Source organism: Cygnus olor, chromosome 6 (assembly GCF_009769625.2).
Source record: "Cygnus olor isolate bCygOlo1 chromosome 6, bCygOlo1.pri.v2, whole genome shotgun sequence".
NCBI lineage: Eukaryota > Metazoa > Chordata > Aves > Anseriformes > Anatidae > Cygnus > Cygnus olor.
Genome location: NC_049174.1, coordinates 11,695,156 through 11,721,921, shown reverse-complemented (window position 1 = coordinate 11,721,921; position 26,766 = coordinate 11,695,156). Strand labels below are relative to the sequence as shown.

At 60.2% G+C, this 26,766-nt stretch overlaps 2 protein-coding genes and 25 non-coding genes across 28 annotated transcripts; 17 read left to right on the top strand and 10 right to left on the bottom strand.

Annotated features, from left to right (window-relative positions):
- Positions 1-2,982: 2,982 nt before the first annotated feature.
- TRNAP-UGG lies at positions 2,983-3,054 on the top strand. Its single transcript has one exon. It is a non-coding gene; the product is annotated as a tRNA-Pro (tRNA).
- Positions 3,055-3,382: 328 nt separating this feature from the next.
- Positions 3,383-3,454, top strand: TRNAA-UGC. Its single transcript has one exon. It is a non-coding gene; the product is annotated as a tRNA-Ala (tRNA).
- A 231-nt stretch (positions 3,455-3,685) lies between these two features.
- TRNAP-UGG lies at positions 3,686-3,757 on the top strand. Its single transcript has one exon. It is a non-coding gene; the product is annotated as a tRNA-Pro (tRNA).
- A 268-nt stretch (positions 3,758-4,025) lies between these two features.
- On the top strand, positions 4,026-4,097 carry TRNAA-CGC. Its single transcript has one exon. It is a non-coding gene; the product is annotated as a tRNA-Ala (tRNA).
- A 432-nt stretch (positions 4,098-4,529) lies between these two features.
- On the bottom strand, positions 4,530-4,601 carry TRNAP-AGG. Its single transcript has one exon. It is a non-coding gene; the product is annotated as a tRNA-Pro (tRNA).
- A 276-nt stretch (positions 4,602-4,877) lies between these two features.
- TRNAS-CGA lies at positions 4,878-4,959 on the top strand. The gene has a single exon. It is a non-coding gene; the product is annotated as a tRNA-Ser (tRNA).
- A 393-nt stretch (positions 4,960-5,352) lies between these two features.
- Positions 5,353-5,424, bottom strand: TRNAA-UGC. Its single transcript has one exon. It is a non-coding gene; the product is annotated as a tRNA-Ala (tRNA).
- A 1,381-nt stretch (positions 5,425-6,805) lies between these two features.
- Positions 6,806-6,877, top strand: TRNAP-UGG. The gene has a single exon. It is a non-coding gene; the product is annotated as a tRNA-Pro (tRNA).
- Positions 6,878-7,205: 328 nt separating this feature from the next.
- TRNAA-UGC lies at positions 7,206-7,277 on the top strand. The gene has a single exon. It is a non-coding gene; the product is annotated as a tRNA-Ala (tRNA).
- A 241-nt stretch (positions 7,278-7,518) lies between these two features.
- Positions 7,519-7,590, top strand: TRNAP-CGG. The gene has a single exon. It is a non-coding gene; the product is annotated as a tRNA-Pro (tRNA).
- A 269-nt stretch (positions 7,591-7,859) lies between these two features.
- Positions 7,860-7,931, top strand: TRNAA-CGC. Its single transcript has one exon. It is a non-coding gene; the product is annotated as a tRNA-Ala (tRNA).
- Positions 7,932-8,363: 432 nt separating this feature from the next.
- TRNAP-AGG lies at positions 8,364-8,435 on the bottom strand. The gene has a single exon. It is a non-coding gene; the product is annotated as a tRNA-Pro (tRNA).
- Positions 8,436-8,711: 276 nt separating this feature from the next.
- Positions 8,712-8,793, top strand: TRNAS-CGA. Its single transcript has one exon. It is a non-coding gene; the product is annotated as a tRNA-Ser (tRNA).
- Positions 8,794-9,186: 393 nt separating this feature from the next.
- Positions 9,187-9,258, bottom strand: TRNAA-UGC. Its single transcript has one exon. It is a non-coding gene; the product is annotated as a tRNA-Ala (tRNA).
- Positions 9,259-10,145: 887 nt separating this feature from the next.
- Positions 10,146-10,227, bottom strand: TRNAS-CGA. Its single transcript has one exon. It is a non-coding gene; the product is annotated as a tRNA-Ser (tRNA).
- Positions 10,228-10,503: 276 nt separating this feature from the next.
- Positions 10,504-10,575, top strand: TRNAP-AGG. Its single transcript has one exon. It is a non-coding gene; the product is annotated as a tRNA-Pro (tRNA).
- Positions 10,576-11,007: 432 nt separating this feature from the next.
- On the bottom strand, positions 11,008-11,079 carry TRNAA-CGC. Its single transcript has one exon. It is a non-coding gene; the product is annotated as a tRNA-Ala (tRNA).
- A 268-nt stretch (positions 11,080-11,347) lies between these two features.
- TRNAP-CGG lies at positions 11,348-11,419 on the bottom strand. Its single transcript has one exon. It is a non-coding gene; the product is annotated as a tRNA-Pro (tRNA).
- A 217-nt stretch (positions 11,420-11,636) lies between these two features.
- TRNAA-UGC lies at positions 11,637-11,708 on the bottom strand. Its single transcript has one exon. It is a non-coding gene; the product is annotated as a tRNA-Ala (tRNA).
- A 327-nt stretch (positions 11,709-12,035) lies between these two features.
- Positions 12,036-12,107, bottom strand: TRNAP-UGG. The gene has a single exon. It is a non-coding gene; the product is annotated as a tRNA-Pro (tRNA).
- Positions 12,108-12,787: 680 nt separating this feature from the next.
- Positions 12,788-12,859, top strand: TRNAP-UGG. Its single transcript has one exon. It is a non-coding gene; the product is annotated as a tRNA-Pro (tRNA).
- A 327-nt stretch (positions 12,860-13,186) lies between these two features.
- TRNAA-UGC lies at positions 13,187-13,258 on the top strand. Its single transcript has one exon. It is a non-coding gene; the product is annotated as a tRNA-Ala (tRNA).
- A 246-nt stretch (positions 13,259-13,504) lies between these two features.
- On the top strand, positions 13,505-13,576 carry TRNAP-CGG. Its single transcript has one exon. It is a non-coding gene; the product is annotated as a tRNA-Pro (tRNA).
- Positions 13,577-13,845: 269 nt separating this feature from the next.
- TRNAA-CGC lies at positions 13,846-13,917 on the top strand. The gene has a single exon. It is a non-coding gene; the product is annotated as a tRNA-Ala (tRNA).
- A 432-nt stretch (positions 13,918-14,349) lies between these two features.
- TRNAP-UGG lies at positions 14,350-14,421 on the bottom strand. The gene has a single exon. It is a non-coding gene; the product is annotated as a tRNA-Pro (tRNA).
- A 917-nt stretch (positions 14,422-15,338) lies between these two features.
- FTCD (formimidoyltransferase cyclodeaminase) lies at positions 15,339-21,843 on the top strand. Its single transcript, XM_040560831.1, has 14 exons — positions 15,339-15,392; positions 16,351-16,534; positions 16,867-16,995; positions 17,155-17,243; positions 17,887-18,066; positions 18,149-18,286; positions 18,618-18,749; positions 19,435-19,496; positions 19,940-20,069; positions 20,233-20,394; positions 20,632-20,675; positions 20,805-20,943; positions 21,401-21,496; positions 21,737-21,843. The coding sequence occupies exons 1-14, from the start codon at positions 15,339-15,341 to the stop codon at positions 21,821-21,823; spliced, it is 1,626 nt and encodes a 541-aa protein (XP_040416765.1). The 3' UTR covers positions 21,824-21,843.
- An 854-nt stretch (positions 21,844-22,697) lies between these two features.
- LOC121071928 (proline-rich protein 13-like) lies at positions 22,698-26,389 on the top strand. 2 transcript variants are annotated; one of them, XM_040560830.1, is made up of 4 exons: positions 22,742-22,887; positions 23,301-23,336; positions 23,589-23,932; positions 25,227-26,389. In XM_040560830.1, exons 2-4 carry the CDS (start codon positions 23,318-23,320, stop codon positions 25,269-25,271), a joined length of 408 nt encoding a protein of 135 aa, XP_040416764.1. In that variant the 5' UTR covers positions 22,742-22,887; positions 23,301-23,317; the 3' UTR covers positions 25,272-26,389. The 2 variants fall into 2 exon arrangements, with proteins under 2 accessions (XP_040416762.1, XP_040416764.1); XM_040560828.1 differs by lacking the exon at positions 23,589-23,932 and having other exon boundaries at positions 22,698-22,887.
- The last annotated feature ends 377 nt before the right edge of the window (positions 26,390-26,766 follow it).

Below are 26,766 nucleotides of genomic sequence, written 5' to 3'. Positions count from 1 at the left end.
AAGCATGTTGGTCCTCAAAACTCTTTTACCAAGCTCAACTGGTTTTATTGCTCAGATCTTCACAGAAGTGCTCTTAATTTGGAAATAATTTGCATGGCACTTGCTCAGCAGTCAGAGCACCAGAAGAAGAGGGGTGTGGGTTCACATCCCTGCTCCAAGGACTGTTCAGATACTTTTATCCCAACTGCAGAAATTGTTCCATTGTCAGGGGATGTAAAATTCTCCTGAGTGCTGCAACAATGAAAAGCATTGGATTTCTAGAAAAAAAACTCATTAGAAAGTTGTAGGCATCTGGGGCTTGTGCAACTTTCTTCTACCAGTCTGATGCATAGAACAGTCCAGAAGCAGGGGAAAAGAATAATGACATTTTGATACAGCTTTTCACAATGACTCCTCTGGTGAGATCATACAGATTTTTTTATTTTGTTCTGAAGAGGCAGTGACTCGAAGGAGACTGAAATCCACACAGGTCCTTAATTTGACTTGAAAACTACGATGCCCTTAGTGCAGACAGATCCAGGGAAGGGAGGACCTGAGGCACTGCAGGGATCCCCGTCCCAAGGGACCTGGCACCCTGTCTCTCTGGGTGCTGTGACTCCTGACTTGAGCTGTCCTGAATTCACTCTGCCATGTATCACTCCACAGCCAGTGCTTGCCCCAGGCAGGACCCCGCAGACCTGCTAATCAGGCCCTAAAATAAAGGTTCCTGCAAAGGCGGCACAGCCAAAGGCCCTGGTGAGAAACTGGGAACTACATACCAAGACTGGGATGAAAAATAAAGCTTAGCGGGTGGAAGGACGCACAGCGAGGGAAATAGCTGGGTTCTGGGTTTTGGTCCCAGCATTGCTCATTCATGGTTTTCAATAGTAGCAACAGCAGCGATTCTAAGAGAAGCCTGGAACAGAGCCCAGACCCAAACCTGTTGAGTTTCATGACTTCTGCTCTCCCACCATCTTCCCTCACCTGCTCATGTCCTGGCTAGAAACCTCCTCACTGCCATCACACAGGATCATCCTCGTGCAACAGTCATTGCTTCCTGGAGACTCCCATTTCCCTTCATTTTCTTTCTTCTGTCCCTTGCTTTGGCAAACCCAAAGTGCATCAGTAAAAATTACAGTGTATGAATCACCTCGTCAGTGAGCAGCCAAAGCACCCTGGCCTGGGATAGTGATGGTGGCAACTCCTTTTTATGAGATCACGTCCATGGGAGTACTGATCTCCTCTTTGGAGGTGGTTAAATTCACAGGGACACCCCAGCCTACACCAGTGCACTTGGCAAAAGGGGTCCCTCATATTTTTTTTTTCTGCGTTTCTCTGCTTGGGGAAGCTGACAGAAGCAGCCAGCAAGCATCTCCTACACAAGGAAAGCCTGCAGCTCTTTGCAAGTGCAGTGGTGGGTGCCTGTAACCTGGGGAAGAAGAGAGAGAGGATGAATGAAGTCATATCTTGGGCTGCAACAAGCGGAGAAACATAGAGAGTTGTCATGGAAAAGGGGAGACTGGTGCAAACGGTGAGTGAATGGGACTGTCAGGAGTGGAAGTCCCAGGTGGCTTGGGGCCAGTGATAGGGTGCAAGGCGGTCTCAACAGGCAGCTTCCCCCATCCTCCTCGCTGGGGCAAGGACTTCTGAACAGAGTGCTTGGGGACACACGCCTGGAGTCAGCTGGGTAGAGACAGGGACCCTGGAGCTGGGAGCATGCAGGTGTGGCAGCTGATGGTGTGATTTATTTGTCAATAAAATCTCCTTCCTCACCCGCCAGGTCTCACACTGTGCCTCGCATTGTGATTTCCCACCATGGCAGAGCGGGTGCCTACTGTTAGGGTTTAGGAAGGACACAGAGAGAGGTCGCATGGTAGGGGTAGGAGGCAGGAGAGGGCACTGCTGAAGTCACACCCTGCCCCAGGCACTGACCGCTGCACCCACAGACCAACCGCGGGGCAGGGGCCCTGCGCTGGCCTGGGGAGCCAGACGGGCGATGACTCCAGCCCCGGGGGACTCCTCAGTGAGGGCTGTGGTTCGTCCTCAGGGCTGAAAATCCCATAGAGCAAGGTAATCACAGGCCACCACACGCCTGAGTCACAGGGGAAGAAGCACACAAATCAAAAGGCACTGGCATCCCGGTCTGGTCCTTCTGGTGCCACCCGTGGGAATGGAGCTCTCATGGCTTGCACCCTGGTGAGCCAGCAGCTCTGCTCCCCCTGCCAGCACCGTGTTGCATCCCAAGCCCAAAACAGCACCAGACACCGCACCCAGCTGCCCCACAGACCCTCCTCTTGAGTTTATCCCCCCAGGAGTGGGGAGACAGGGATACAATGTGCTGTGCAGTGGAAGCACAGCCCAGCTCCAAAGTGTTTAGAGCATCCTGGAGTGAAATAGCCAGGGATGACTGTTTCAAACTCAGTAATTATTAAGTTAAATATTCCAAGACTGTTAATTCATGTTTACTGAGAATTAGGTGTCTGTGCAGTTCCCAGAGAAGAGGACATTGATCTGTTTATTGAGGGTAAGGTTGCTCTTGCTTGCACTCCTTCTGTGGTGTTGATGGAGCCAGGCTGCCGTGGGGATGTTTCATAGACCTGGAAATCATGGGTGAGAAGAACACCCTGCCTGCTCCTATCCACAGCCCTATAATCTATTGGACATCTGGGGCTGTTCCTTCCTCTTGACCTAACTTCAGCTCGCAGGGGTTAAAATGAACCCCAGGAGTGGACTATCACACCAGCACAGCCTACAGTGCCATATCATTACTTTGCCCCAGAGGCACTGCAGAATTGGGTAGTGGGCAACGGACATGGTCCTGGGCAACCTCATGCGGGAGTCCTTGCCTGAGCAGGAGGGTTTGTCCAGGCGATGTGCAGAGGTCCCATGCACTATAGAGAATTTGGTACTTCTGCAGGGGCAAAAGGCAGCACAAGGTGCTCCCAGCAGTGCCGAGGCGGTGTGGGGCAGCGAGAATGGGGGTGCAAAGAGGTGCTGCACCCCGGCTCGTTGGTCTAGGGGTATGATTCTCGCTTTGGGTGCGAGAGGTCCCGGGTTCAACTCCCGGACGAGCCCCATCTTTTCGGGCTCCCTGTCTCAGAGAGTGTGTGTGGGAGCTCAGATTGCGTTGGGGAGCAGGGCCAGGGCAGTGGCCGTTGTGAGGGGGAGAGCGTTTGATTTTGGGGTGGGTGCGTGTCCACGTGGAGGAGGGCTGTGGAGAGCATGGTGAGCAGGAAGGGGGGAGTGTGTCGCGCGCAAGGTGTGATTTGTGAGGAAGGTGTGTTGTGGAAGAGCAGGGGGAGGTGTGTTGAGGCGCTGGTGAACTGTGTGGGCTGAGGAGGAGGAGGCTGGAGGAAGGTTTTGTTAAAAGCAGAGCCCCCCGGCAAGGCCCCCCCATGGCAGTGGGGATGTAGCTCAGCGGTAGAGCGCTTGCTTTGCATGCAGGAGGCCCTGGGTTCAAGCCCCAGCATCTCCATGCTTTTCCTCCCCAGGGCAGGGCAGGGCAGCCGTTGGGGGCTGCAGGGCCTCCTGGGGCTGTCTCTGGGCACCAAGCACAGGGACCCATGGGAAGGAAGGAAGGGAGCACCTGCTGTGCTGGCCTGTGTGTGGCAGCAGCAGTGGGGCAAATGCGAGAGCTCGAGGTGCCCCAGCAGCCTCGGGAGCTGTGGGGCACGGGGGCAGAGGGTGCAGAGAGCCCCAGCACCATGGCTCGTTGGTCTAGGGGTATGATTCTCGCTTTGGGTGCGAGAGGTCCCGGGTTCAACTCCCGGACGAGCCCCCCTTTTGGGCAGCGCAGCCCACGTGCTCCCTGCAGGGGGCAGACGCAGGGGGGCTGGCTCTGGGCCCTCGTCCCCCCGGGCACCGCTGCAGGAGCAGCGGCGGCCCTGGCATCCCCCAGCAGCCTGCAAGCGGCACCCCATGCTGGGGCCAGAGGCTTTGTCGGGCAGCACAGCCAGCTTTGGGCAGGCTCAGACGCTGCCACCTGAGCAGGCAGCGCCCGTGTGCTGCTGCTGCCAGGGCCACGGCCCCCTCAGGGGTGCTGGCCAGGGGATGTAGCTCAGTGGGAGAGCGCTTGCTTCGCATGTAAGAGGCCCTGGGTTCAAGCCCCAGCATCTCCAGCCTTTTCCTCCCTCCCAGCCCGCACATGGCGAAATGCCTGGAGAGGGGAGGCCCGCAAGGAACTCCTCTTCCTTCTGCCCTCTGCAGGGCATCCCCAGAGCCCCTCTCCCCCTGCTTGCGGTTTCTGCTCCTTGCTCCCCAATGGCTGCGGCGCTCGCCTTGCCCAGCTCCTGGCTCTGCCGCAGGTAGAGCTGCCCCACGGGGACGTGGTGTCCGCAGGGCCCCGCTCTGCTGTCCCTGTCCCAGCGGAGCCCTGGCTGCGCCCTGTCCCTTTTGTCCCCGTGGCACAGGGCAGCACGGGTCTGCGGTGCGGGGTGTGGAGGGAAGCAGCAGGGGGCTGTGCGCGAGGTGTCGGGGCTGTGGGGCAGCAGGGCCCCACCTGTGCTGTGTCCCACCAGGATCTGTTTGCAGGCCAGCAGTGCCCAAAAGGGGGGCTCGTCCGGGAGTTGAACCCGGGACCTCTCGCACCCTAAGCGAGAATCATACCCCTAGAACAACGAGCCGGGGTGTGCAGCTGCCCACACCCCCCCACCCTGTGCCGACCCTTGCAGTGCTGGGGCAGCGCCACCACTGGCCCCTGCTGGCCTCAGGCCCTGCCACCACCATCCCGGTGCAGAGCGGGCCCAGGGCTGGCGCTGGCGGTGCCCCAGCCTCTCCACGGACCTTGACCCACGAGGAATGGGGGCCGTGGGGGCACCAGGGGCTGCCTGGGGATGCCCCTCAGGGACCAAGGTGGCACGGGCACGGGGCACACGTAGCCCCAGCTGGCCCAGCCGGGGGCTGTGATGGCCGAGGGGTGAAGGCGTTGGACTCGAAATCCAATAGGGTTTCCCTGCGCAGGTTCGAATCCTGCTCACAGCGACAGCTTTTAGCCCTGCTCTGGGGCTGCAGGGGGCATGCTGAGGCCACACAGGGCTCTTGGCTTCCCAGGGCAGCCCCCTCCCTGTGCTGGGCCTGGCAGGCTGTGTGGTCTTTGGGGCCGAGGGGTGCCAGGGGTTATGCTGGGGGCCAGCTGCACGCCTCGGCTCGTTGGCCTAGGGGTATGATTCTCGCTTAGGGTGCGACAGCTCCCGGATGAGCCCCCCCATTTTGGGCACCGCTGGCCTGCAAAAAGCCCTTGTCCACGGCACGGATGGGGCCCTGCTGTCCCACAGCCCCTGACACCTGCCCTCCACACCTCGCTGCCTCCTGCCAGCACCCACCTTCCCACTTCAGCGCTCTATTCTGGGCTGTGGCTTGGCCATAAAAAAAGCATGGAGATGCTGGGGCTTGAACCCAGGGCCTCCTGCATGCAAAGCAAGCGCTCTCCCGCTGAGCTACATCCCCCACATGGAGGGGCTCTGTCTGGGGGTCCCTGCTGGCACCCACAGACCAGCTGCCCCCATGGATGCTGCAGATGGGGCACTTTGTGGCTGTGCCCACTTCTGTGCATTGGCCACACAGCCCAGGCACACCAAAGGGCCCCCGTGCGCCAGGCTCTGATGGGGACAAAAGGGACCACCACACACCCCACTGTGTCTGCAGCACAGCCTGGCGACGCAAGGCAGGCAACAACCTGACTCATTTGTCTAGGGGCACGAGTCTGCCTCCACATGTGCCAGCTTCCACTTCCCCTACCCGACAAATGCCCACATTTGGCACAACCACCCACTCCCAGACTCTGCCTGGGACGGGGGCACAGCCACGCAGCGTGAAGGACACGGTGCTGGGCACCACGTGCTGGGGGCCGCAGCCTGCCTGGGCCCAGCACCATGGCCACGGGGAGCCCCCGAGCACAGCCTGGTGCTGCCCGCTGCGGGGCCTGGGGCTGGCCTGGGGCCGCGTGCCAGGGCTGTAGGTGGCCACATCTGGGTGAAAGAGCTGCTGGGGGCAACAGCGGGCCTGCGGATGGGAGCTACCCATGTGTGCCCTAAGCCCCAGGGACTGTGCTGGGGAAGAAACAGCCCTTGGGTAGGGCAGCGGGAGCTTTGGCAGGAGCCAGCAGGGGGGCAAGAAGTGGGCTAGGAGACTTTCCCAAACCACAGGCACCCCACCACCACCGGCATGCAGGGCTTGCAGCTCATCGGGAGAGCACTTGCTGTGCATGCGGGAGGCCCAAGGTTCCACCTCCATCATTCCCTGGCTGGAGAACTGCGCTGACAGGAACCTCATAAAGCTCAACACGGAGAAGTACAGAGTCCTGCAGCTGGGGAGGAACAACCCTAGGCACTAGGATATGCTGGTGGCCACACAGCTGAAAGGCAGCCTTGCAGAAATGGACCTGGAGGCCTGGGGGACACCAAACTGAACATAAGTCAGCATTGTGCCTTTTGCTGCCAACAAGGCTAACAGCACAAGAGAGATGTGGACCTGTTGGAGCAAGTGGAGTGGAGGGCTACAAAGATGAGGCTGGTGCACCTCTCCTACGAAGAAAGGCTGAGAGAGCTGGGGATGTTCAGCCTGAAGAAGAGAAGCCTCAGGGAGACTTTGTTGCAGCCTTTCAATACTTAAAGGGGTCTCATAAAAAGGATGGAGAAGGACTCTTTACTTGGGTAGACAATGATAGGACAAGGGGCAATGGTCTAAAACTAAAAGAGGATAGATTTAGACTAGAGATTAGGAGGAAATTCTTCACTGTTAGGGTAGATTCTTCACTTCAGAGCTCTGGAACAGGTTGCCCACAGATTTGGGGCAGCGCGAGTGGGGGTGTAAAGGGGTGCTGCACCCCAGCTCGTTGGTCTAGGGGCATGATTCTCGCTTTGGGTGCGAGAGGTCCCGGGTTCAACTCCCGGACGAGCCCCATCTTTTTGGGCTCCCTGTCCCAGAGAGTGTGTGTGGGAGCTCAGATTGCGTTGGGGAGCAGGGCCAGGGCAGTGGCCGTTGTGAGGGGGAGAGCGTTTGATTTTGGGGTGGGTGCGTGTCCACGTGGAGGAGGGCTGTGGAGAGCATGGTGAGCAGGAAGGGGGGAGTGTGTCGCGCGCAAGGTGTGATTTGTGAGGAAGGTGTGTTGTGGAAGAGCAGGGGGAGGTGTGTTGAGGTGTTGGTGAACTGTGTGGGCTGAGGAGGAGGAGGCTGGAGGAAGGTTTTGTTAAAAGCAGAGCCCCCCGGCAAGGCCCCCCCATGGCAGTGGGGATGTAGCTCAGCGGTAGAGCGCTTGCTTTGCATGCAGGAGGCCCTGGGTTCAAGCCCCAGCATCTCCATGCTTTTCCTCCCCAGGGCAGGGCAGGGCAGGGCAGGGCAGCCGTTGGGGGCTGCAGGGCCTCCTGGGGCTGTCTCTGGGCACCAAGCACAGGGACCCACGGGAAGGAAGGAAGGGAGCACCTGCTGTGCTGGCCTGTGTGTGGCAGCAGCAGTGGGGCAAATGCGAGAGCTCGAGGTGCCCCAGCAGCCTCGGGAGCTGTGGGGCACGGGGGCAGAGGGTGCAGAGAGCCCCAGCACCATGGCTCGTTGGTCTAGGGGTATGATTCTCGCTTCGGGTGCGAGAGGTCCCGGGTTCAACTCCCGGACGAGCCCCCCCTTTTGGGCAGCGCAGCCCACGTGCTCCCTGCAGGGGGCAGACGCAGGGGGGCTGGCTCTGGGCCCTCGTCCCCCCGGGCACCGCTGCAGGAGCAGGGGCGGCCCTGGCATCCCCCAGCAGCCTGCAAGCGGCACCCCATGCTGGGGCCAGAGGCTTTGTCGGGCAGCACAGCCAGCTTTGGGCAGGCTCAGACGCTGCCACCTGAGCAGGCAGCGCCCATGTGCTGCTGCTGCCAGGGCCACGGCCCCCTCAGGGGTGCTGGCCAGGGGATGTAGCTCAGTGGGAGAGCGCTTGCTTCGCATGTAAGAGGCCCTGGGTTCAAGCCCCAGCATCTCCAGCCTTTTCCTCCCTCCCAGCCCGCACATGGCGAAATGCCTGGGGAGGGGAGGCCCGCAAGGAACTCCTCTTCCTTCTGCCCTCTGCAGGGCATCCCCAGAGCCCCTCTCCCCCTGCTTGCGGTTTCTGCTCCTTGCTCCCCAATGGCTGCGGCGCTCGCCTTGCCCAGCTCCTGGCTCTGCCGCAGGTAGAGCTGCCCCACGGGGACGTGGTGTCCGCGGGGCCCCGCTCTGCTGTCCCTGTCCCAGCGGAGCCCTGGCTGCGCCCTGTCCCTTTTGTCCCCGTGGCACAGGGCAGCACGGGTCTGCGGTGCGGGGTGTGGAGGGAAGCAGCAGGGGGCTGTGCGCGAGGTGTCGGGGCTGTGGGGCAGCAGGGCCCCACCTGTGCTGTGTCCCACCAGGATCTGTTTGCAGGCCAGCAGTGCCCAAAAGGGGGGCTCGTCCGGGAGTTGAACCCGGGACCTCTCGCACCCTAAGCGAGAATCATACCCCTAGACCAACGAGCCGGGGTGTGCAGCTGCCCACACCCCCCCACCCTGTGCCGACCCTTGCAGTGCTGGGGCAGCGCCGCCACTGGCCCCTGCTGGCCTCAGGCCCTGCCACCACCATCCCGGTGCAGAGCGGGCCCAGGGCTGGCGCTGGCGGTGCCCCAGCCTCTCCACAGACCTTGACCCACGAGGAATGGGGGCCGTGGGGGCACCAGGGGCTGCCTGGGGATGCCCCTCAGGGACCAAGGTGGCACGGGCACGGGGCACACGTAGCCCCAGCTGGCCCAGCCGGGGGCTGTGATGGCCGAGGGGTGAAGGCGTTGGACTCGAAATCCAATAGGGTTTCCCTGCGCAGGTTCGAATCCTGCTCACAGCGACAGCTTTTAGCCCTGCTCTGGGGCTGCAGGGGGCATGCTGAGGCCACACAGGGCTCTTGGCTTCCCAGGGCAGCCCCCTCCCTGTGCTGGGCCTGGCAGGCTGTGTGGTCTTTGGGGCCGAGGGGTGCCAGGGGTTATGCTGGGGGCCAGCTGCACGCCTCGGCTCGTTGGCCTAGGGGTATGATTCTCGCTTAGGGTGCGACAGCTCCCGGATGAGCCCCCCTATTTTGGGCACCGCTGGCCTGCAAAAAGCCCTTGTCCACGGCACGGATGGGGCCCTGCTGTCCCACAGCCCCTGACACCTGCCCTCCACACCTCGCTGCCTCCTGCCAGCACCCACCTTCCCACTTCAGCGCTCTATTCTGGGCTGTGGCTTGGCCATAAAAAAAGCATGGAGATGCTGGGGCTTGAACCCAGGGCCTCCTGCATGCAAAGCAAGCGCTCTCCCGCTGAGCTACATCCCCCACATGGAGGGGCTCTGCCCGGGGGTCCCTGCTGGCACCCGCAGACCAGCTGCCCCCATGGATGCTGCAGATGGGGCACTTTGTGGCTGTGCCCACTTCTGTGCATTGGCCACACAGCCCAGGCACACCAAAGGGCCCCCGTGCGCCAGGCTCTGATGGGGACAAAAGGGACCACCACACACCCCACTGTGTCTGCAGCACAGCCTGGCGACGCAAGGCAGGCAACAACCTGACTCATTTGTCTAGGGGCACAAGTCTGCCTCCACATGTGCCAGCTTCCACTTCCCCTACCCGACAAATGCCCACATTTGGCACAACCACCCACTCCCAGACTCTGCCTGGGACGGGGGCAAAGCCACGCAGTGTGAAGGACACGGTGCTGGGCACCACGTGCTGGGGGCTGCAGCCTGCCTGGGCCCAGCACCATGGCCGGGGGAGCCCCTGAGCGCAGACAGGTGCTGCCCGCTGCGGGGCTTGGGGCTGGCCTGGGGCAGTGCGCCAGGGCTGGAGGTGTCCCCGTGGCACAGGGCCGCATGGATCTGCAGTGCGGGGTGGGGAGGGAGGCAGCAGGGGGCTGTGTGCGAGGTGTTGGGGCTGTGGGGCAGCAGGGCCCCATCCGTGCCGTGGACAAGGGCTGTTTGCAGGCCAGCAGTGCCCAAAATGGGGGGGCTCATCCGGGAGCTGTCGCACCCTAAGCGAGAATCATACCCCTAGGCCAACGAGCCGAGGCGTGCAGCTGGCCCCCAGCATAACCCCTGGCACCCCTCGGCCCCAAAGACCACACAGCCTGCCAGGCCCAGCACAGGGAGGGGGCTGCCCTGGGAAGCCAAGAGCCCTGTGTGGCCTCAGCATGCCCCCTGCAGCCCCAGAGCAGGGCTAAAAGCTGTCGCTGTGAGCAGGATTCGAACCTGCGCAGGGAAACCCTATTGGATTTCGAGTCCAACGCCTTCACCCCTCGGCCATCACAGCCCCCGGCTGGGCCAGCTGGGGCTACGTGTGCCCCGTGCCCGTGCCACCTTGGTCCCTGAGGGGCATCCCCAGGCAGCCCCTGGTGCCCCCACGGCCCCCATTCCTCGTGGGTCAAGGTCTGTGGAGAGGCTGGGGCACCGCCAGCGCCAGCCCTGGGCCCGCTCTGCACCGGGATGGTGGTGGCAGGGCCTGAGGCCAGCAGGGGCCAGTGGCGGCGCTGCCCCAGCACTGCAAGGGTCGGCACAGGGTGGGGGGGTGTGGGCAGCTGCACACCCCGGCTCGTTGGTCTAGGGGTATGATTCTCGCTTAGGGTGCGAGAGGTCCCGGGTTCAACTCCCGGACGAGCCCCCCTTTTGGGCACTGCTGGCCTGCAAACAGATCCTGGTGGGACACAGCACAGGTGGGGCCCTGCTGCCCCACAGCCCCGACACCTCGCGCACAGCCCCCTGCTGCTTCCCTCCACACCCCGCACCGCAGACCCGTGCTGCCCTGTGCCACGGGGACAAAAGGGACAGGGCGCAGCCAGGGCTCCGCTGGGACAGGGACAGCAGAGCGGGGCCCCGCGGACACCACGTCCCCGTGGGGCAGCTCTACCTGCGGCAGAGCCAGGAGCTGGGCAAGGCGAGCGCCGCAGCCATTGGGGAGCAAGGAGCAGAAACCGCAAGCAGGGGGAGAGGGGCTCTGGGGATGCCCTGCAGAGGGCAGAAGGAAGAGGAGTTCCTTGCGGGCCTCCCCTCCCCAGGCATTTCGCCATGTGCGGGCTGGGAGGGAGGAAAAGGCTGGAGATGCTGGGGCTTGAACCCAGGGCCTCTTACATGCGAAGCAAGCGCTCTCCCACTGAGCTACATCCCCTGGCCAGCACCCCTGAGGGGGCCGTGGCCCTGGCAGCAGCAGCACACGGGCGCTGCCTGCTCAGGTGGCAGCGTCTGAGCCTGCCCAAAGCTGGCTGTGCTGCCCGACAAAGCCTCTGGCCCCAGCATGGGGTGCCGCTTGCAGGCTGCTGGGGGATGCCAGGGCCGCCCCTGCTCCTGCAGCGGTGCCCGGGGGGACGAGGGCCCAGAGCCAGCCCCACTGCGTCTGCCCCCTGCAGGGAGCACGTGGGCTGCGCTGCCCAAAAGGGGGGCTCGTCCGGGAGTTGAACCCGGGACCTCTCGCACCCGAAGCGAGAATCATACCCCTAGACCAACGAGCCATGGTGCTGGGGCTCTCTGCACCCTCTGCCCTCGTGCCCCACAGCTCCCGAGGCTGCTGGGGCACCTCAAGCTCTCGCATTTGCCCCACTGCTGCTGCCACGCACAGGCTGGGCCAGGAACTTCTTTCCCACAGCTCCCCAGGCCCTCGGGGGGACCTCCTGTGCCAGCCCTGCAGCCCCCAACAGCTGCCCTGCCCTGCCCTGGGGAGGAAAAGCATGGAGATGCTGGGGCTTGAACCCAGGGCCTCCTGCATGCAAAGCAAGCACTCTACCGCTGAGCTACATCCCCACTGCCATGGGGGGCCTTGCCGGGGGGCTCTGCTTTTAACAAAACCTTCCTCCAGCCTCCTCCTCCTCAGCCCACACAGTTCACCAGCGCCTCAACACACCTCCCCCTGCTCTTCCACAACACACCTTCCTCACAAATCACACCTTGCGCGCGACACACTCCCCCCTTCCTGCTCACCATGCTCTCCACAGCCCTCCTCCACGTGGACACGCACCCACCCCAAAATCAAACGCTCTCCCCCTCACAACGGCCACTGCCCTGGCCCTGCTCCCCAACGCAATCTGAGCTCCCACACACACTCTCTGGGACAGGGAGCCCAAAAAGATGGGGCTCGTCTGGGAGTTGAACCCGGGACCTCTCGCACCCAAAGCGAGAATCATACCCCTAGACCAACGAGCCGGGGTGCAGCACCTCTTTGCACCCCCACTCTCGCTGCCCCACACGTTCACCCCTCAGCCATCACCGTTCCAGTGCCCCCAGCTGGCAGTACCCGTGACCTGTGCTGCAGCCACCCTCAGCCCACTGCGTATCAGAAAGAACATCATTGCAGTGCGGCTGATGGAGCACTGGGACAGATGCCTTCAGGGGTTGTGGAATCTCCCTCTTTGGAAATGTTCAAAAGGCATTGGGACATGGGCCTGGGCAACCTCATGCGGGTGTCCTTGCCTGAGCAGGAGGGTTTGTCCAGGTTATGTGCAGAGGTCCCTTGCACTATAGTGAACTTGGTGCTTCTGTGACTTTCTGGGAGAAGGCCAGGTGAGAGGGGAAATTGTGGTGTCCTTGGGGGCTGCCCCATGGATGAAGGAGGGGGCTGCTGCTGAGCGTCATCTGTGGTGAGCACTACCACGTGCTGGGGGACACTGGAGAGGAGGAAAGGTGCAGAGAGGCTGAGGTGTGCGCATGGTGTTCGGTGCTGTGCCACGGGCATGTCCAGCAGGGATCTCGAGTGCGTGGTGTCATCAGGAGGAGCCTCCCTGCTGTGGTCTGTGGCGGGGGCAAAAGGCAGCACAAGGCACCCCCAGCAGTGCCGAGGAGGTGTGGGGCAGCGAGAGTGGGGGTGTAAAGGGGTGCTGCACCCCGGCTCGTTGGTCTAGGGGCATGATTCTCGCTTTGGGTGCGAGAGGTCCCGGGTTCAACTCCCGGACGAGCCCCATCTTTTTGGGCTCCCTGTCCCAGAGAGTGTGTGTGGGAGCTCAGATTGCGTTGGGGAGCAGGGCCAGGGCAGTGGCCGTTGTGAGGGGGAGAGCGTTTGATTTTGGGGTGGGTGCGTGTCCACGTGGAGGAGGGCTGTGGAGAGCATGGTGAGCAGGAAGGGGGGAGTGTGTCGCGCGCAAGGTGTGATTTGTGAGGAAGGTGTGTTGTGGAAGAGCAGGGGGAGGTGTGTTGAGGTGTTGGTGAACTGTGTGGGCTGAGGAGGAGGAGGCTGGAGGAAGGTTTTGTTAAAAGCAGAGCCCCCCGGCAAGGCCCCCCATGGCAGTGGGGATGTAGCTCAGCGGCAGAGCGCTTGCTTTGCATGCAGGAGGCCCTGGGTTCAAGCCCCAGCATCTCCATGCTTTTCCTCCCCAGGGCAGGGCAGGGCAGGGCAGGGCAGGGCAGCCGTTGGGGGCTGCAGGGCCTCCTGGGGCTGTCTCTGGGCACCAAGCACAGGGACCCATGGGAAGGAAGGAAGGGAGCACCTGCTGTGCTGGCCTGTGTGTGGCAGCAGCAGTGGGGCAAATGCGAGAGCTCGAGGTGCCCCAGCAGCCTCGGGAGCTGTGGGGCACGGGGGCAGAGGGTGCAGAGAGCCCCAGCACCATGGCTCGTTGGTCTAGGGGTATGATTCTCGCTTCGGGTGCGAGAGGTCCCGGGTTCAACTCCCGGACGAGCCCCCCCTTTTGGGCAGCGCAGCCCACGTGCTCCCTGCAGGGGGCAGACGCAGTGGGGCTGGCTCTGGGCCCTCGTCCCCCCGGGCACCGCTGCAGGAGCAGGGGCGGCCCTGGCATCCCCCAGCAGCCTGCAAGCGGCACCCCATGCTGGGGCCAGAGGCTTTGTCGGGCAGCACAGCCAGCTTTGGGCAGGCTCAGACGCTGCCACCTGAGCAGGCAGCGCCCGTGTGCTGCTGCTGCCAGGGCCACGGCCCCCTCAGGGGTGCTGGCCAGGGGATGTAGCTCAGTGGGAGAGCGCTTGCTTCGCATGTAAGAGGCCCTGGGTTCAAGCCCCAGCATCTCCAGCCTTTTCCTCCCTCCCAGCCCGCACATGGCGAAATGCCTGGGGAGGGGAGGCCCGCAAGGAACTCCTCTTCCTTCTGCCCTCTGCAGGGCATCCCCAGAGCCCCTCTCCCCCTGCTTGCGGTTTCTGCTCCTTGCTCCCCAATGGCTGCGGCGCTCGCCTTGCCCAGCTCCTGGCTCTGCCGCAGGTAGAGCTGCCCCACGGGGACGTGGTGTCCGCGGGGCCCCGCTCTGCTGTCCCTGTCCCAGCGGAGCCCTGGCTGCGCCCTGTCCCTTTTGTCCCCGTGGCACAGGGCAGCACGGGTCTGCGGTGCGGGGTGTGGAGGGAAGCAGCAGGGGGCTGTGCGCGAGGTGTCGGGGCTGTGGGGCAGCAGGGCCCCACCTGTGCTGTGTCCCACCAGGATCTGTTTGCAGGCCAGCAGTGCCCAAAAGGGGGGCTCGTCCGGGAGTTGAACCCGGGACCTCTCGCACCCAAAGCGAGAATCATACCCCTAGACCAACGAGCCGGGGTGCAGCACCCCTTTGCACCCCCACTCTCGCTGCCCCACACCGCCTCGGCACTGCTGGGAGCACCTTGTGCTGCCTTTTGCCCCTGCCACAGACCACAGCAGGGACACCTGCATTAGGTTGCCCAGGACCATGTCCCAACTCCTTTTGAAGATTTCCAAAGAGGGAGATTCCACAACCCCTGAAGGCATCTGTCCCAGTGCTCCATCAGCCGCACTGCAATGATGTTCTTTCTGATACGCAGTGGGCTGAGGATGGCTGCAGCACAGATCAGGGCTGAGGGGTGAAGAGGTGGGCTCGAAATCCAACAGGGTTTCCCCGTGCAGGTTTGTATCCTGCTCACAGTGACAGATATTACCATCAGCTTGTGGCTGGGGGTCCACACTGGTTCACCATGGGAGCAGCAGCCCCCCACCAGTGCTGGCTTCTGTTTGTCCAGTTTGTGCCCTTGTGCTCCTGTTCTCCATGTCCCCATCCCTTCCGGTCTCAGGCCTGCAGGTGCTACTGGCCTGCTGCTGGTCTGGCTGTACCCCAGGCAGTCCTGTGGGGCAGCCACAGCAGCATACTGGGGATGGGTGGAGCAGGGAACTTTTGCATTTCTTCACGTTGTGCCACCTTGTCATTAGTCATTAGTGGGCACTGATGAGTAATTTCTGTTGGAGGTTGCTGAGGAAGTGCTGCTCAAGCCCCACAAGGGCACTTCAGTCCAAGCCCCCCCGTGCTGTTGATCCAATACCCTTTCTGTCTGCTGGCTGCAGATCAATGCAGTTAATGAGAAACCCTGGTGCTGGGCAGAGGCAACCGGCTGGGTGCTGGGAACGCTGCTGCTTCCCAGCAGGACTGGAACAGCCAGAAAAACCCACGCAACTTGAGGAGCCGAGCCTGGGGCCACGGGGTTCAGGCAGACCCAAGGACCATGGCCAAGATGGTGGAGTGCGTCCCCAACTTCTCGGAGGGGTGCAATAAGGAGGTGAGGGTCGAGGGGTGGGCAGTGGTGGGTGGTGGGCAGCTGGGCTCCCATACGTCCTGCAGTGGGTTTTGCCCTGTGATTTGCAGCCTGGCTTATAGTTTTCCAGTACTCCTGTACTTCTCCAGTACTTTTCCATTATTTCTGGGCCAGCTGAAATCATACTAAATTCAGCTCAGTGAGAAAGTTCACCTTCTTCCCTGGGAGCTAGAACAAACCTGTGTGGAACAGAGATCACAAGGGACAATCTGCAGCATTTCAGAGGATTGAAAGCACCAAAAGGTGCTTACTTGGGCCTGACTAGGACCATCAGAGGGCCTGTGCAGTCAGTGCTGTGCACCTTTCTCTGATGGCTAATGCTGAAAATGCCCCCACACAGTGCCTGCTCTCATTTTGCATCTTGTTAAGAAGTGGGGGCTTGGTGCCCTCCCTGCTGTTGCCTGCAGGTCTGGGTGGTCTGGCAGAGCCTCACTGAGAAACCTTGCTTTCAGCTGTTTTTCCAAAAACGCCGGCCAGGTCACTGTTGCCTGTGCTGGGCACCTGCTTCAGGCTGCACTTTGCCCCTGCTGGGGGTGCAGATCAGCAAACCTAAAATTGCTGAAAAACTGCTGCTTCCCCTGGGGAACAGGCTTTGTGGAGCCAAATCTGTTTTGAAGCTTGCAGGGAACAGTGTCCTCAGGAACAGCAACTTGCGATGCAGCAGCTGGGCAGCTCTCCCAGGGTTTGGGGCTACCTGGGGGCTGTCTCAGAGTCCCAGATCCTCTGGCTTGGATCTGGATGCTCATGCCCCTAGGTCCTGTATCCTCACCTCCTTCCTGATGAGCCTGATGATAGGTGCATCCCCTGCACCGGTGGGAGCAGGGTGGAGACACCTGAGAAAAGGCATCCTCCCTCACCTTTTACAGCTGCTGGGGCTGCAGTGGGAGTCTCGCCAGCCCAGCCACTTTGTCCCTTTTGGCAGGTGATTGAGGCACTGGGACAGGCCATCTCCCGGACACCTGGCTGCGTGCTGCTGGATGTGGACGCTGGCGCCTCCACCAACCGTACCGTCTACACCTTCGTGGGGACCCCCGAAGCTGTCGTTGAAGGGGCGCTGAGCGCAGCCCGCGTGGCCAGGCAGCTCATTGACATGAGTCAGCACACGGGTGAGCAACCCTCTGCACACAGCCTGGGCAAAGCCCTTGCCTCGGCTGGAAGTAAGAGCAGGCACCAGAGTGCTGCCAGAGGGCAAGCACAGTGTGTTTCCAGCACTGTAGGGTGGATGCTGGTGAGACCACACAGAGCTCTTCCTCATCCTCCCGATCCAGAGGGGCTGCATCTGTCCTGTCCCTAGGCTGGAGTAGGCATTACTGCTGCAAACTCCACTTTCCTTGCCGTGACAGTGCTCAGTCTGCAGAAGCAGCAGGGAAAGGGCCCTCATCCTTCCTTGTCTGCTTGCTCTTCTGGGCTCCAGTCCTGATTTCTGCCCCGGCCCCAGGTGAACATCCTCGCATGGGGGCCCTGGACGTCTGCCCCTTTGTGCCAGTGATGAATGTCAGCATGGAGGAGTGCGTTGCTTGTGCTCACGTCTTCGGGCAGCGCTTGTCGGAAGAGCTGGGGGTGCCTGGTGAGTGAGAGCTGGGCAGCCCAGCTGGGCCCCTGTCCCCCTGCATACTCCCAGTACTTCTTTTACAAAAGCTTCACCACGGGGAGAAAGGGGCACGCCCCCCAGTAGGCAAAGACAGACCCTTTTAGACAACTTGTTCACCACCACCCTGCCTTGCAGTGTACCTGTATGGAGAGGCAGCCCGAGAGGAGAGCAGGAGAACCCTACCTGCCATCCGTGCTGGGGAGTACGAGGCACTCCCCGAGAAGGTGAGCCTGGCTTTGTGGGAAGGGAGAAGGGGGCCGTGCTCCAGCCAAACCTTGGTGCCGGGGGGGGGGGGAACCTCCTTTCTCGGGCGATTGCTTGCACCAGCTGAGGTGTGTGAGTCTAGAGCACAGGTAGCAGGGCACGGGCACCGCCTCTGCTTTGTTCACACACCTGGGTATGAGGTGCACCCCAGCGTGACAGAAAAGTCCATGGGCTAGAGAGACCCCAGTGAGACAGCTGGGGCTGAAGCATGGGAGGTGAGGGAATTCACTTTAGGAATTCACTTTGTCCTCTCTGTGACACGAGGAGCCAGAACATGCTGGAGGACCTTAATGAAGTATCTCCTCTGGCAACAGGTGAGACAATTCTGCTTTATGCCTTTGGAAGCTTTTCTGAGAAAAGAAATAGGAGAAAGATTTGAAGTGAAACAGTTGCAAAAAGAAAGATAAATGTTGCCTTTTTATATTTGGATTTTCCTCCCTTCACATGAGCATTTTGGCCAGATGAGAGGAGCTGATGAACTGCTTTGGGTGCTGATGGGCACTGGGGTGCTGATGGCAGACACCAGGCAGGAAGAGAGGAGCCACCTCCAGGAGGGCAGCTCATGCTGCCCACCAGCACCCACGTGCTCTCCTCCCTCCCCAGCTCACAAAACCCGAGTGGGCTCCTGATTTTGGGCCCCCAACCTTTGTCCCCCGGTGGGGGGCCACAGTGACAGGGGCCCGGACCTTCCTCATCGCGTACAACATAAACCTGCTGTGCACCAAGGAGCTGGCGCACCGCATCGCCCTCAACATCCGCGAGCAGGGTCGCGGCTCCAACCAGGTACCCGTGTGCTGCCCGCTTATCCCGCTTCTCCTGGGCTGGGCTGCCATCGCTGTGCTTTGACCACAGCAGTTCTCCACAGCCTGGACGCTTGAAGAAGGTGCAGGGCATCGGCTGGTATTTGGAGGAGGAGAACATAGCCCAGGTTTCCACAAACCTGCTGGACTTTGAGACTACGCCACTCCACGCCGTCTACGAGGAGGTCTGCCGTGACGCAGAGGTGGGTAGTGCACGATGCTTGATTCAACGGGAAACCTGCAGAGCTCATCTCCCTCCAAGTGCTCAGCCCCAGCCCACAGTTGGACTCTGCTTTCTCTTATACTCAGCTCATCCAAGCTGGGCAGAGACCTGAACCACATGTAAACTCCAAAAGCTCAGCAACTTGTTGCTAACTTCAGCTTTTGGCTTATCTCCACAAAGCAGGAGCAACATTGAAGGCTTTCCATGAGCCCCCCGGGTCCTGGGAAGGGATAGGAACCACCAGGCTGGGGTGGCAGTGGAGGCAGGAAAGGTGGCTCTGGAGGCACTCATGTTTCTGATGTCCTTTGCAGGCATTGAATCTCCCTGTGGTGGGGTCCCAGCTGGTAGGGCTTGTCCCAAAGAAGGCCATGCTAGACACAGCTGAGTTTTACATCAAGAAGGAAAAACTCTTCATCCTGGAGGAGGAACACAAGATCAAGCTGGTAAAGTGGGTCTTCCCAATCCTGAGACAAGGGTGGGATCACAAGTAAGACCCCCTAGATTCCAAAAATGCCACTGAGCAGGGACTTGGGACCAAGACAAGCCACAGGCATGTTGGATGACCTGTAACACTTGGCTTGAGGGATGGTGCCTAGAAAGCTGTGAGGGGACAGCAACTGGGACAAACTGGTTTACAGTCCTGAGGATGCTGAGATGCTCAGGGGAACAGAGACCCCATCCGATGAGGACAAATTACAGGCAGCAGCTGCCCAGCTTGCCTGCACAGAGGCTGTGCGGGAAAGGACACCCCCCCACAGCTCAAGGGCACTGTCCCAGCACCAGTGTAAGCTGGAAACAAGGAGGCAGGCTCTGCTTTTCAGCTCCAGGAGGGAAGGGAGTGGGGAGGGACTTTGCCACCCTATCAGGAATGTGCTAGATAAGAGTGAGCTAATTATTTATCAGTGCAGTTTCCAGTCACCCGTGGGCAGCCGCACACCGCCCCCACCTTTGGGATAGGAGGTGCTGGTGACACCAGCTTCCCTCACCTCGGGTGGTTGCCCCTGCAGCTCTTTCCCAGGGCCAGACCACCCAAGGTTAATTAAAAGCAGGGTGTGAGGATGCAGCAGGTTGTGCTGGCGGGGCGCACGGAGCCAGCTGGGGCTGACGCGGGGGTGCTGCTCCTTGCAGGTGGTCAGCCGGCTGGGCCTGGACTCCCTGTCTCCATTCAACCCCCGGGAGCGCATCATCGAGTAGGGGCCCTTCCTGCTGCTCCTCACTGTCCTCATCTCTGCCCAGGCAGGGGGATCCTGCTGCCTGCCTCTTGCACTAAAATTTGGGAAAGTGAAATCCACCTGGAAATCAGGGCATGCACTTATAAGTCCTTGTCCCCTTGCCCTGGGATATGGCTTCAGAGCCCAAGCCAGCATCTGGGCACATTTCTATCCCATCAAATGCTGTTTGCAGTGAGATGCTCCTCTCATGCAGAGCAACCCCTGGCATCACCAGGAGGCTACCTGGCTCCTTCTCTTCTTCCCCTCCTGCTGATTTTCTGGGACTCCCAGCAGAGTGCTGTCCCCCTTCCCAACCACCCGTGGGCCAAGGGGTAGATGAAAACCCAGTGGAGATGGATGAGGAGGGATTGGGTGGTGGTGGCTGCCAGCACAGGGGTGGTCTGACCCATGGTGTGCCACAGGTACCTGGTGCAGGCAGGAGAGGATGACAAGGGGCTGGTGGCAAAGCCGCTGGGAGCCTTCGTGCGAGCAGTCGGCGGGAGGTCGGCAGCGCCAGGAGGAGGCTCGGTGGCCGCAGCTGCAGCCGCTCTGGTACATGCCCTGCCCACAGGGGGGTCCCTCCCTGAGGGGGTCCCTCCCTGCCCTCCTGGGCGCTTCTCCAGGCACCTGGGGGGCTCCTTGGTGAGGAGAGCTGGTGCAGTGGTAGTGGCAGGGGCTGCACCCTGCTGGAGAACTCAGCACTGTGCCCTCACAGGGAGCAGCTCTGGGCTGCATGGTGGGGCTGATGAGCTATGGGAAGCGGCAGTTTGAGGAGCTGGATCCCATCATGAGGAAGCTGATCCCTCCCTTCCACCAGGCCATGGATGAGCTAGTGGCGATGGTGGACGCCGACTCCCAAGCCTTCAGCAGCTACATGGTGAGGTCTCACCAACAGCAGCCCTGCCTTGGGCAAGAGGGGGCTTACCCTCTGGGAAGGGGCCAGCAGCACTGCACCCTGGTGCCCTTTGGAGCAGGACTGGGGGAAGGGGCATCACCTGGGAAGGGAGCCTGAGCACAAGTAAGGGAGCTAATGGTTCCGCTGTGGCCCCTGGTGGAAGACACACAGGATCTCAGAGCACCCCAGTCCACCAAACATTCTTTTCCTTGCGTGCAGGAAGCTATGAAGCTGCCAAAAAACACCCCTGAAGAGAGGGAAAGGTGAGTCAGACTAATGAGGGCTTGCGGTGGTGGTGGGAGCTTGCACACAAGCTTGCACACCAGCTTTTGCATGAGCAGGGCTAGCCTGGGTTTGTCCCAGTGCTCACCTAGGGCTATCCCCTATCCCAGGCGTGGGGCTGCCATGCAGCAGGGCCTGAAGACAGCTGTGAAAGTGCCCTGCACCCTGGCAGAGAAGGTGAACATGCTCTGGCCCCCACTGAAGGAGCTGGCACACCATTGCAACCTGGCCTGCAAATCCGACATCCAGGTACAGTCCCATGCTTAGGACCTTCTGTGGCTGCAGGGTTTGCCCGCTATCCTGGCTGGGGCTTCAGAAGCTGCCTAGCTCACTGCTTGTCAACACCAGATTTTCCACCACAGTCTGACCTGTGCGGGGACACATCTAGCCAGCATTGCTTCCCAAAGTGGCCACTGCTTTTTACCTATTCACTTTCTGGCAGCTTCTGAGCCTTTCAGGAAAGCTGATCTCCACCAGCCCTTGCCTGAGTTTTCACATCTGTGGCAAGGTCGTGAAATGTTTCCCACATCAAAGCCATGTCCTGAACATGCCAGGTGGGAAGGTGCTGCTTCCCATGGCAGGCCAGGGCAGCTGTCATGGCAGCAGAGATCCAGAGACAAACTGTAATGTGAGGGTCTGCCCTGCTGCCAGACCATGAAGTGCTGCTGGTTCAGTAGGAGAGCTTTCCAGAAGCCTCTTTTCATAGGTGGGAGCCAAAATGTTGGAAGCTGCTGTGTTTGGAGCCTATTTCAATGTCATGATCAATCTCAAAGACATAACAGATGAGAAGTTCAAGCTTGCGGTAAGCATGGGCTGAAAGTGTGCACCTGCCCTGGAGGTGGGGATGAGGTTGGACGGAGTGGGAGATGTGGTCCCCGGGACCCCTTGTGGAGGGGCTGTGGAGGCTGTGGGCACAGGGACACCTCTGTGGCAGGGTAGGGACTGAGACATTCCAGAGCTTGGAGAAGATGCATAGGGTGGATGGTGGAGGCTTTGTCAGTCCTTCTGTCTGGAAATGATCCATCTTCTCCCTCCCCTGCAGATGTCACAGAAGGTCTCCGGGCTGCTGGAGGAGGCAAAGCAAGGCTTGGCACTTGTGCTGGCGCTGCTGGAGAAGCGGGTGGCCTGAGAGGCACTCAGGGCTGGGCCGGGAGGTGCATGGGGGATACACAAATACAGCTGGGAAACACACTCATTCCTGACTGGGCTCCTTCGGCACCCGCCCCAGGGGAGATGCTCCGCTCAGACAGGTCCCAGTGTTATGTCCCCTGCCTGTGCTGGACCTTCTTTGACCAAAGCTGGGACCCTGTGGTGTTGCAGGGGTGGCGATGCCTGTGTGTGGGTGGGCCCTCACCTGCCTGCGTGTCTCTGTGCCCAGAAAAACCCTGAGGCACCCTCCTGCCGCGGGGCTGGGGCAGGGCTGGGCACCGGGGCTGTGTCCCTTGCAGTGCAGCGCCTTGGCGGTGCGTGACGAGCCTGTTGCATTGCTCACTTGCAGGGAGGGAGCGCTGCCAAGCACGGGGCAGCACTGGGAGGCGGCAGGGAGACAGGGGCATGGCACTGGGTGGCACTGGGGAGCTCTGCCCCCTCTGCATAGCTCCCCAGAGAGGAAGGGCTGAGCACGGGGGTGCCCAGTCTCTGTCAGCCCCATGCATGTTTCTGTCGCTGGGTCTAGTGGCAGATGTCACTTCTGCCCTCACACTGTCACAGCACCCTGAGCTCAACCTGTTTGCAGGGGCCTGCCACCCCCAGCCCCCTTTTCCCAGCTGTGACACAGGGGGTCATCAGCAGGGCCCCGAGCCCCCTGTCCTGCAGCAGCTCCTGTGGGGACGTGAGCCCCACACTGGCCCCTGGGCACATCACCTGTGCTGGGGGGGCACTGCGCCAGGGTTCAAGGCAGGGACGCCTGACTCACCCCATCACCTGACGCCACCACCCTCCGTCCCGTGTTTTCTCCAGCCCCGCAGGACCTTTGTGCTGGGTGGGAGCGGCGCGCTGACGTCTCCCCGTGCCCATGGTGACTGCGGGTTTTGCTGCTCTCCAGTGTTGCCCCTGCCTGCCGCACCCTCCCCCGCTGGGCAGGGCCCCGTATTTAAGGGGTGCCCGAGGGCTGGCCCTGCTGCCTCGGGAGAGCCACGTTGAGGACAGCTGTCGGGGCTGTGGTACTTACAGAGGGTCTGTTCTGCACGGCGGGTGAGCAGAGGCAGTCCCCACTGGCGGGGCTGGGATGCACTGGGGGGCACCAGAGCTGGTGCTGGGCCAGGACACGGTGTCCCCAACCCCTTATGCTCCTGCTGGGTGCATGGGCTTGGCTTGCTCCGGGACACACGGTGGGGTTTGTGTTGGGCTGGAGTTGGTACATTTTTTCTATTAATGTTGGAAATCATATGCTGGGGGTGGTGGTGGTGGTGGTGGCAGCTGCCCTCAGGATCCCTGGAGAGGACAGGATGTCTGGGGTCCTAAAGTGGGACAGGTGTTGTCTCTCTGCCCGGGGCACATGAGTTGCACACCGGCTGATGGCCCATGCAGGGTGGCCCCAGGGGAAGCCCCGTACCGTGGCCGTGTACTGCTGGGGAGTGCTGACGGTGCCTGTCTTTCCCTTGCAGCTCGGAGCCAGTGAAGGATGTGGAACCCCAACCAAGGTGAGTGGCCATGGGGCTGGGGCTGGCTGCCCGTAGGTGCTGTACAGTCACTGGGGCTTGGGGAGGGGCTCAGTGCAGCCACCACGGGCACCCTAAAGGACTACCTGTGCATCAAAGGGGAGTGGGGCATCATTTGAGAAGAGGGGGTAGACAAGGTGGGGTCCTTAGGGTGCACAGGTACACCAGCTCCCTACGTTGCCTTTCCATGGAGGGCCTGGCTCTGCTCACTCATAGTCCCCCTCTTCCTCCTAGGACCGCCACCTCCACAGGTGCAAACCTGCCCGCCTGCCCCTCCGACATACCCGTACCCAGGGCCCTGCAATCCAGCTGGGCCCTGCCCTGGCTACCCGGCAGTGCCACCCAGTGCCCCTGGGGCCTGTCAACCAGGACACCCGGGTCCCTGTGGCCCCCCACCACCTGGCCACCACCCGCCAGGCCACCATCCGCCAGGCCACCACCCACCGGGCCACCACCACCACGGGCATCCCCCACCAGGGATGCCCGGGTGCCCACCAGTCCACCCTGGCTGCCATCAGAAACACCATAAGAAGCACAAGAAGAAGCACTCCAAGTCCCACAAGCACCACGGTGGCAAGGTAAGGGTGTGGTGGCTGCAGCTGCCCCAGCTCTCTCTCGTGGTCCCCTGCACCCCTTGCATGTTCCCCTCTGCCCCACTGCAGCTGGAATGAGCTCATGGGCTGCCAATGGCTTTTTGTTTTGGTTTGGTTTTGTTTTTTAATTGTAGACTCCCTTTTGTTTTATAAATAGGCAAGCATGAGTCATTTCAAATGGGTCTTTAGAAACCTTATCTGTGAAGTTCCTTGAAGCCACTCAAAACAGTGGATTGCCACAGCTCAGGGTGCACCATGCAGTGTGTTAAATCTCAAATCTTCCTTCTGCTTGCCCAAACCACGTGAACCATGTCTGCTCAGTGTCCCACATCAGAGGACCAGCACAGCCCCCTTTCAAAAATCCTCCCCAGCCAGAAGAAAAGAAAAAAAAAAAAAAAAGGGAAAGAAATTCTTAGGGTAGTAAGAAGCTCTGTGTCTGTGCTAGGTGGAGATGCTGCAGTAAATGATCTCCTAGGGATGGGTGCTATCCAGACAGGCCTGAGTGAAGGGCTGCAGAACAAACCCCAGTTCCACCATCCAAAGTAGATGCAATTCCCAAACAATGCAAACCCTCAGCTCCTTTTGTTATTTGATTGCTTGTAAGGTGATTTGCCTGGACATTTGCCCTTGCTGGCAGAGACCAGAACCCTTCCGGAGTTTGTTTAATTGGCCTGAACAGCCTTGAGAAATAATAATAAAAAAAACAGCCCTCCCACAACGTGCCCATAATTACATTTGCCAAGCACCATGGCAGAAATATAACAGTGCCTAGCTCAAAAATGTGTCACGTAACAGCACTGCAATAAACCTCGTCATCATTTTATTAGTAGCCATTTCATCTTGATGCCAAGGTAGCTTGGCAGAGGTTTGCTGTCTGAGGCCATGATGCTGCAGGTCACCACCCTCTGCATGGCCACAGCCCCTGGCATTGATGCTGGTAATTACTGGCTTTCATCTCAGCCTGTGTGCACACCTGAGGGCACACCTTTTGGTGGCGTGCAAAGGCCCTCACCTGGGGTGAGGTGAGTCTGCAGCCACCATGGGTGTGCATTGTGGCTGCTTCCAGCTCAACCTTGACCCAGCTGGGCCCTGGGAACAGGCACCCATCTCTTTCCCAGCAGCAGCTGTAGGTGGTGGGCACACTGCGCTGGGAGGGATTCGTGGAGCCAAAATGTCCCTGGACAAGTCCCCAGGCCTCATGCCTGCAGCCATCAGAAGTGGTGTGGAAGAGGGTTGTTTCTGTGCTATCCTGAACTGGTTTCATCTGTTCCTTCTCCAGCACTCAAGCAGCTCGAGCAGCTCGAGCAGTTCTGATTCTGACTGAAGACGACATGTTCCAACTGCATGGTGGTGAAGCCCTGGAGGAGACAGCATATGAAGACAAATGTCCCACAGGATCCACCTGCTTGTTGTTCTGCCCCTTTCTGCCGTCTCTGTGGTCTGCATTTTGCCTGTCGAGTGATTTTCTCGCTTTTAGTTTGTAAATTGTTTGACCTGGAATCACTGTAAGAGGACAAGCAGCAGCTCTGGCCTGTCTTTAGTGAGAAGGGGCTGTCATCCCACACTGAGAGCCATCCCCGAGACTGTGGGTAACAGCACAAGGAATTTCACGTGCTGGTTGGCAGTCCGTGGTTGTTTATCCCTCTGACATGATGCCAGCTGCTTAAGTGGATCCCACTGCTTACAGAACTCCTTGAATTTTTGCGTGAGCTTCTCCAGCTGTAGCAGAAGGGCTAGCTGGAGAATACCATAACTTCTCCCTTGCTGAGCAGCATGGGTTGTACCTCCATGCTAGTGTGTGCGTGTGCGCTGGGGAGGTCAGGTTTCACTGCTGCAGCTGCGTGTCCTTCCCAGAACAGCTCCTCTCTCACTGTGGTCCTGCTCTCCTCGTAAGGGAGAAGGGAGTAGAAGGAGAGTATATGCTCTTTAAAGCGTATCTGGTCAAGGGCCCCATTCCAAGGCAACATGGGGTAGTAAGAAAGAGAGGAAGTGATAGGAACCAACTCTGGTCAGTTACACTAATTTATGAGAACATATGGAAATTTAGGAATGCTTATTCCAGCAGAATAATCTGATGGAGGACTGCTAAAGTGGGAGGCAATCACAATAAGCAAACCTCCCAGTCCCACTAATTGGTGAGCTAATGAACTACGGGGGCCACTTGCAGGAAGGCTGAACGTTGCAGCTGGTAAGATTGTGAACCGAGTGGCCCCAGACTGGGAGGGTGCAGAAAATGCAGAGCTCTGCAAGCCCATGGAGGTGTGCAGGGGGCCTGGGGAACAGGAGCATCAAAGAGGGGGGACAGGTAGAAAAGGGTATAAAAGGGTTGGTTGTGTGTAAAATGGGGCCGGTCAGCATGCTTGTCTGGCTAAGCCCTTTGCCTGATCACCACAGTCCTTTCTTCTTGTATCTTTTGCTCATTAAATCATTTTTCTAACTCTGTCTATGTATTTGCACTCTCTGTACTGTGTTTATGTGAGCTGTGATGATTAAATGCCTGCTGCTGGTGAGACCTGTATGTGGTGAGTGAACCCCCGTTCCAGCTCCCAGAGCCAGGCTGGGAAACGGCACCCTGGCCTGTGGTGCCATCCCTGGGCCAGAGCAGCTGGAGGAGGTGGCTGTGCTCTTGTTGCTCTTCACCTCCCTTAACACGCCTGACCAGCAGCCCTGCGCCAAGGGAACATGAACCAGGGGAGGGGTGAAGGCATTGCTGCGAGATCGGGGTCTCAATGGGCACTGTGGATGTCTGGGGTTGGGGCAGCGGAACAGGTCTGTGAGGGAACTGGAGGTGCTGGGCAGTGAGGAGGACTGGAGGGGTC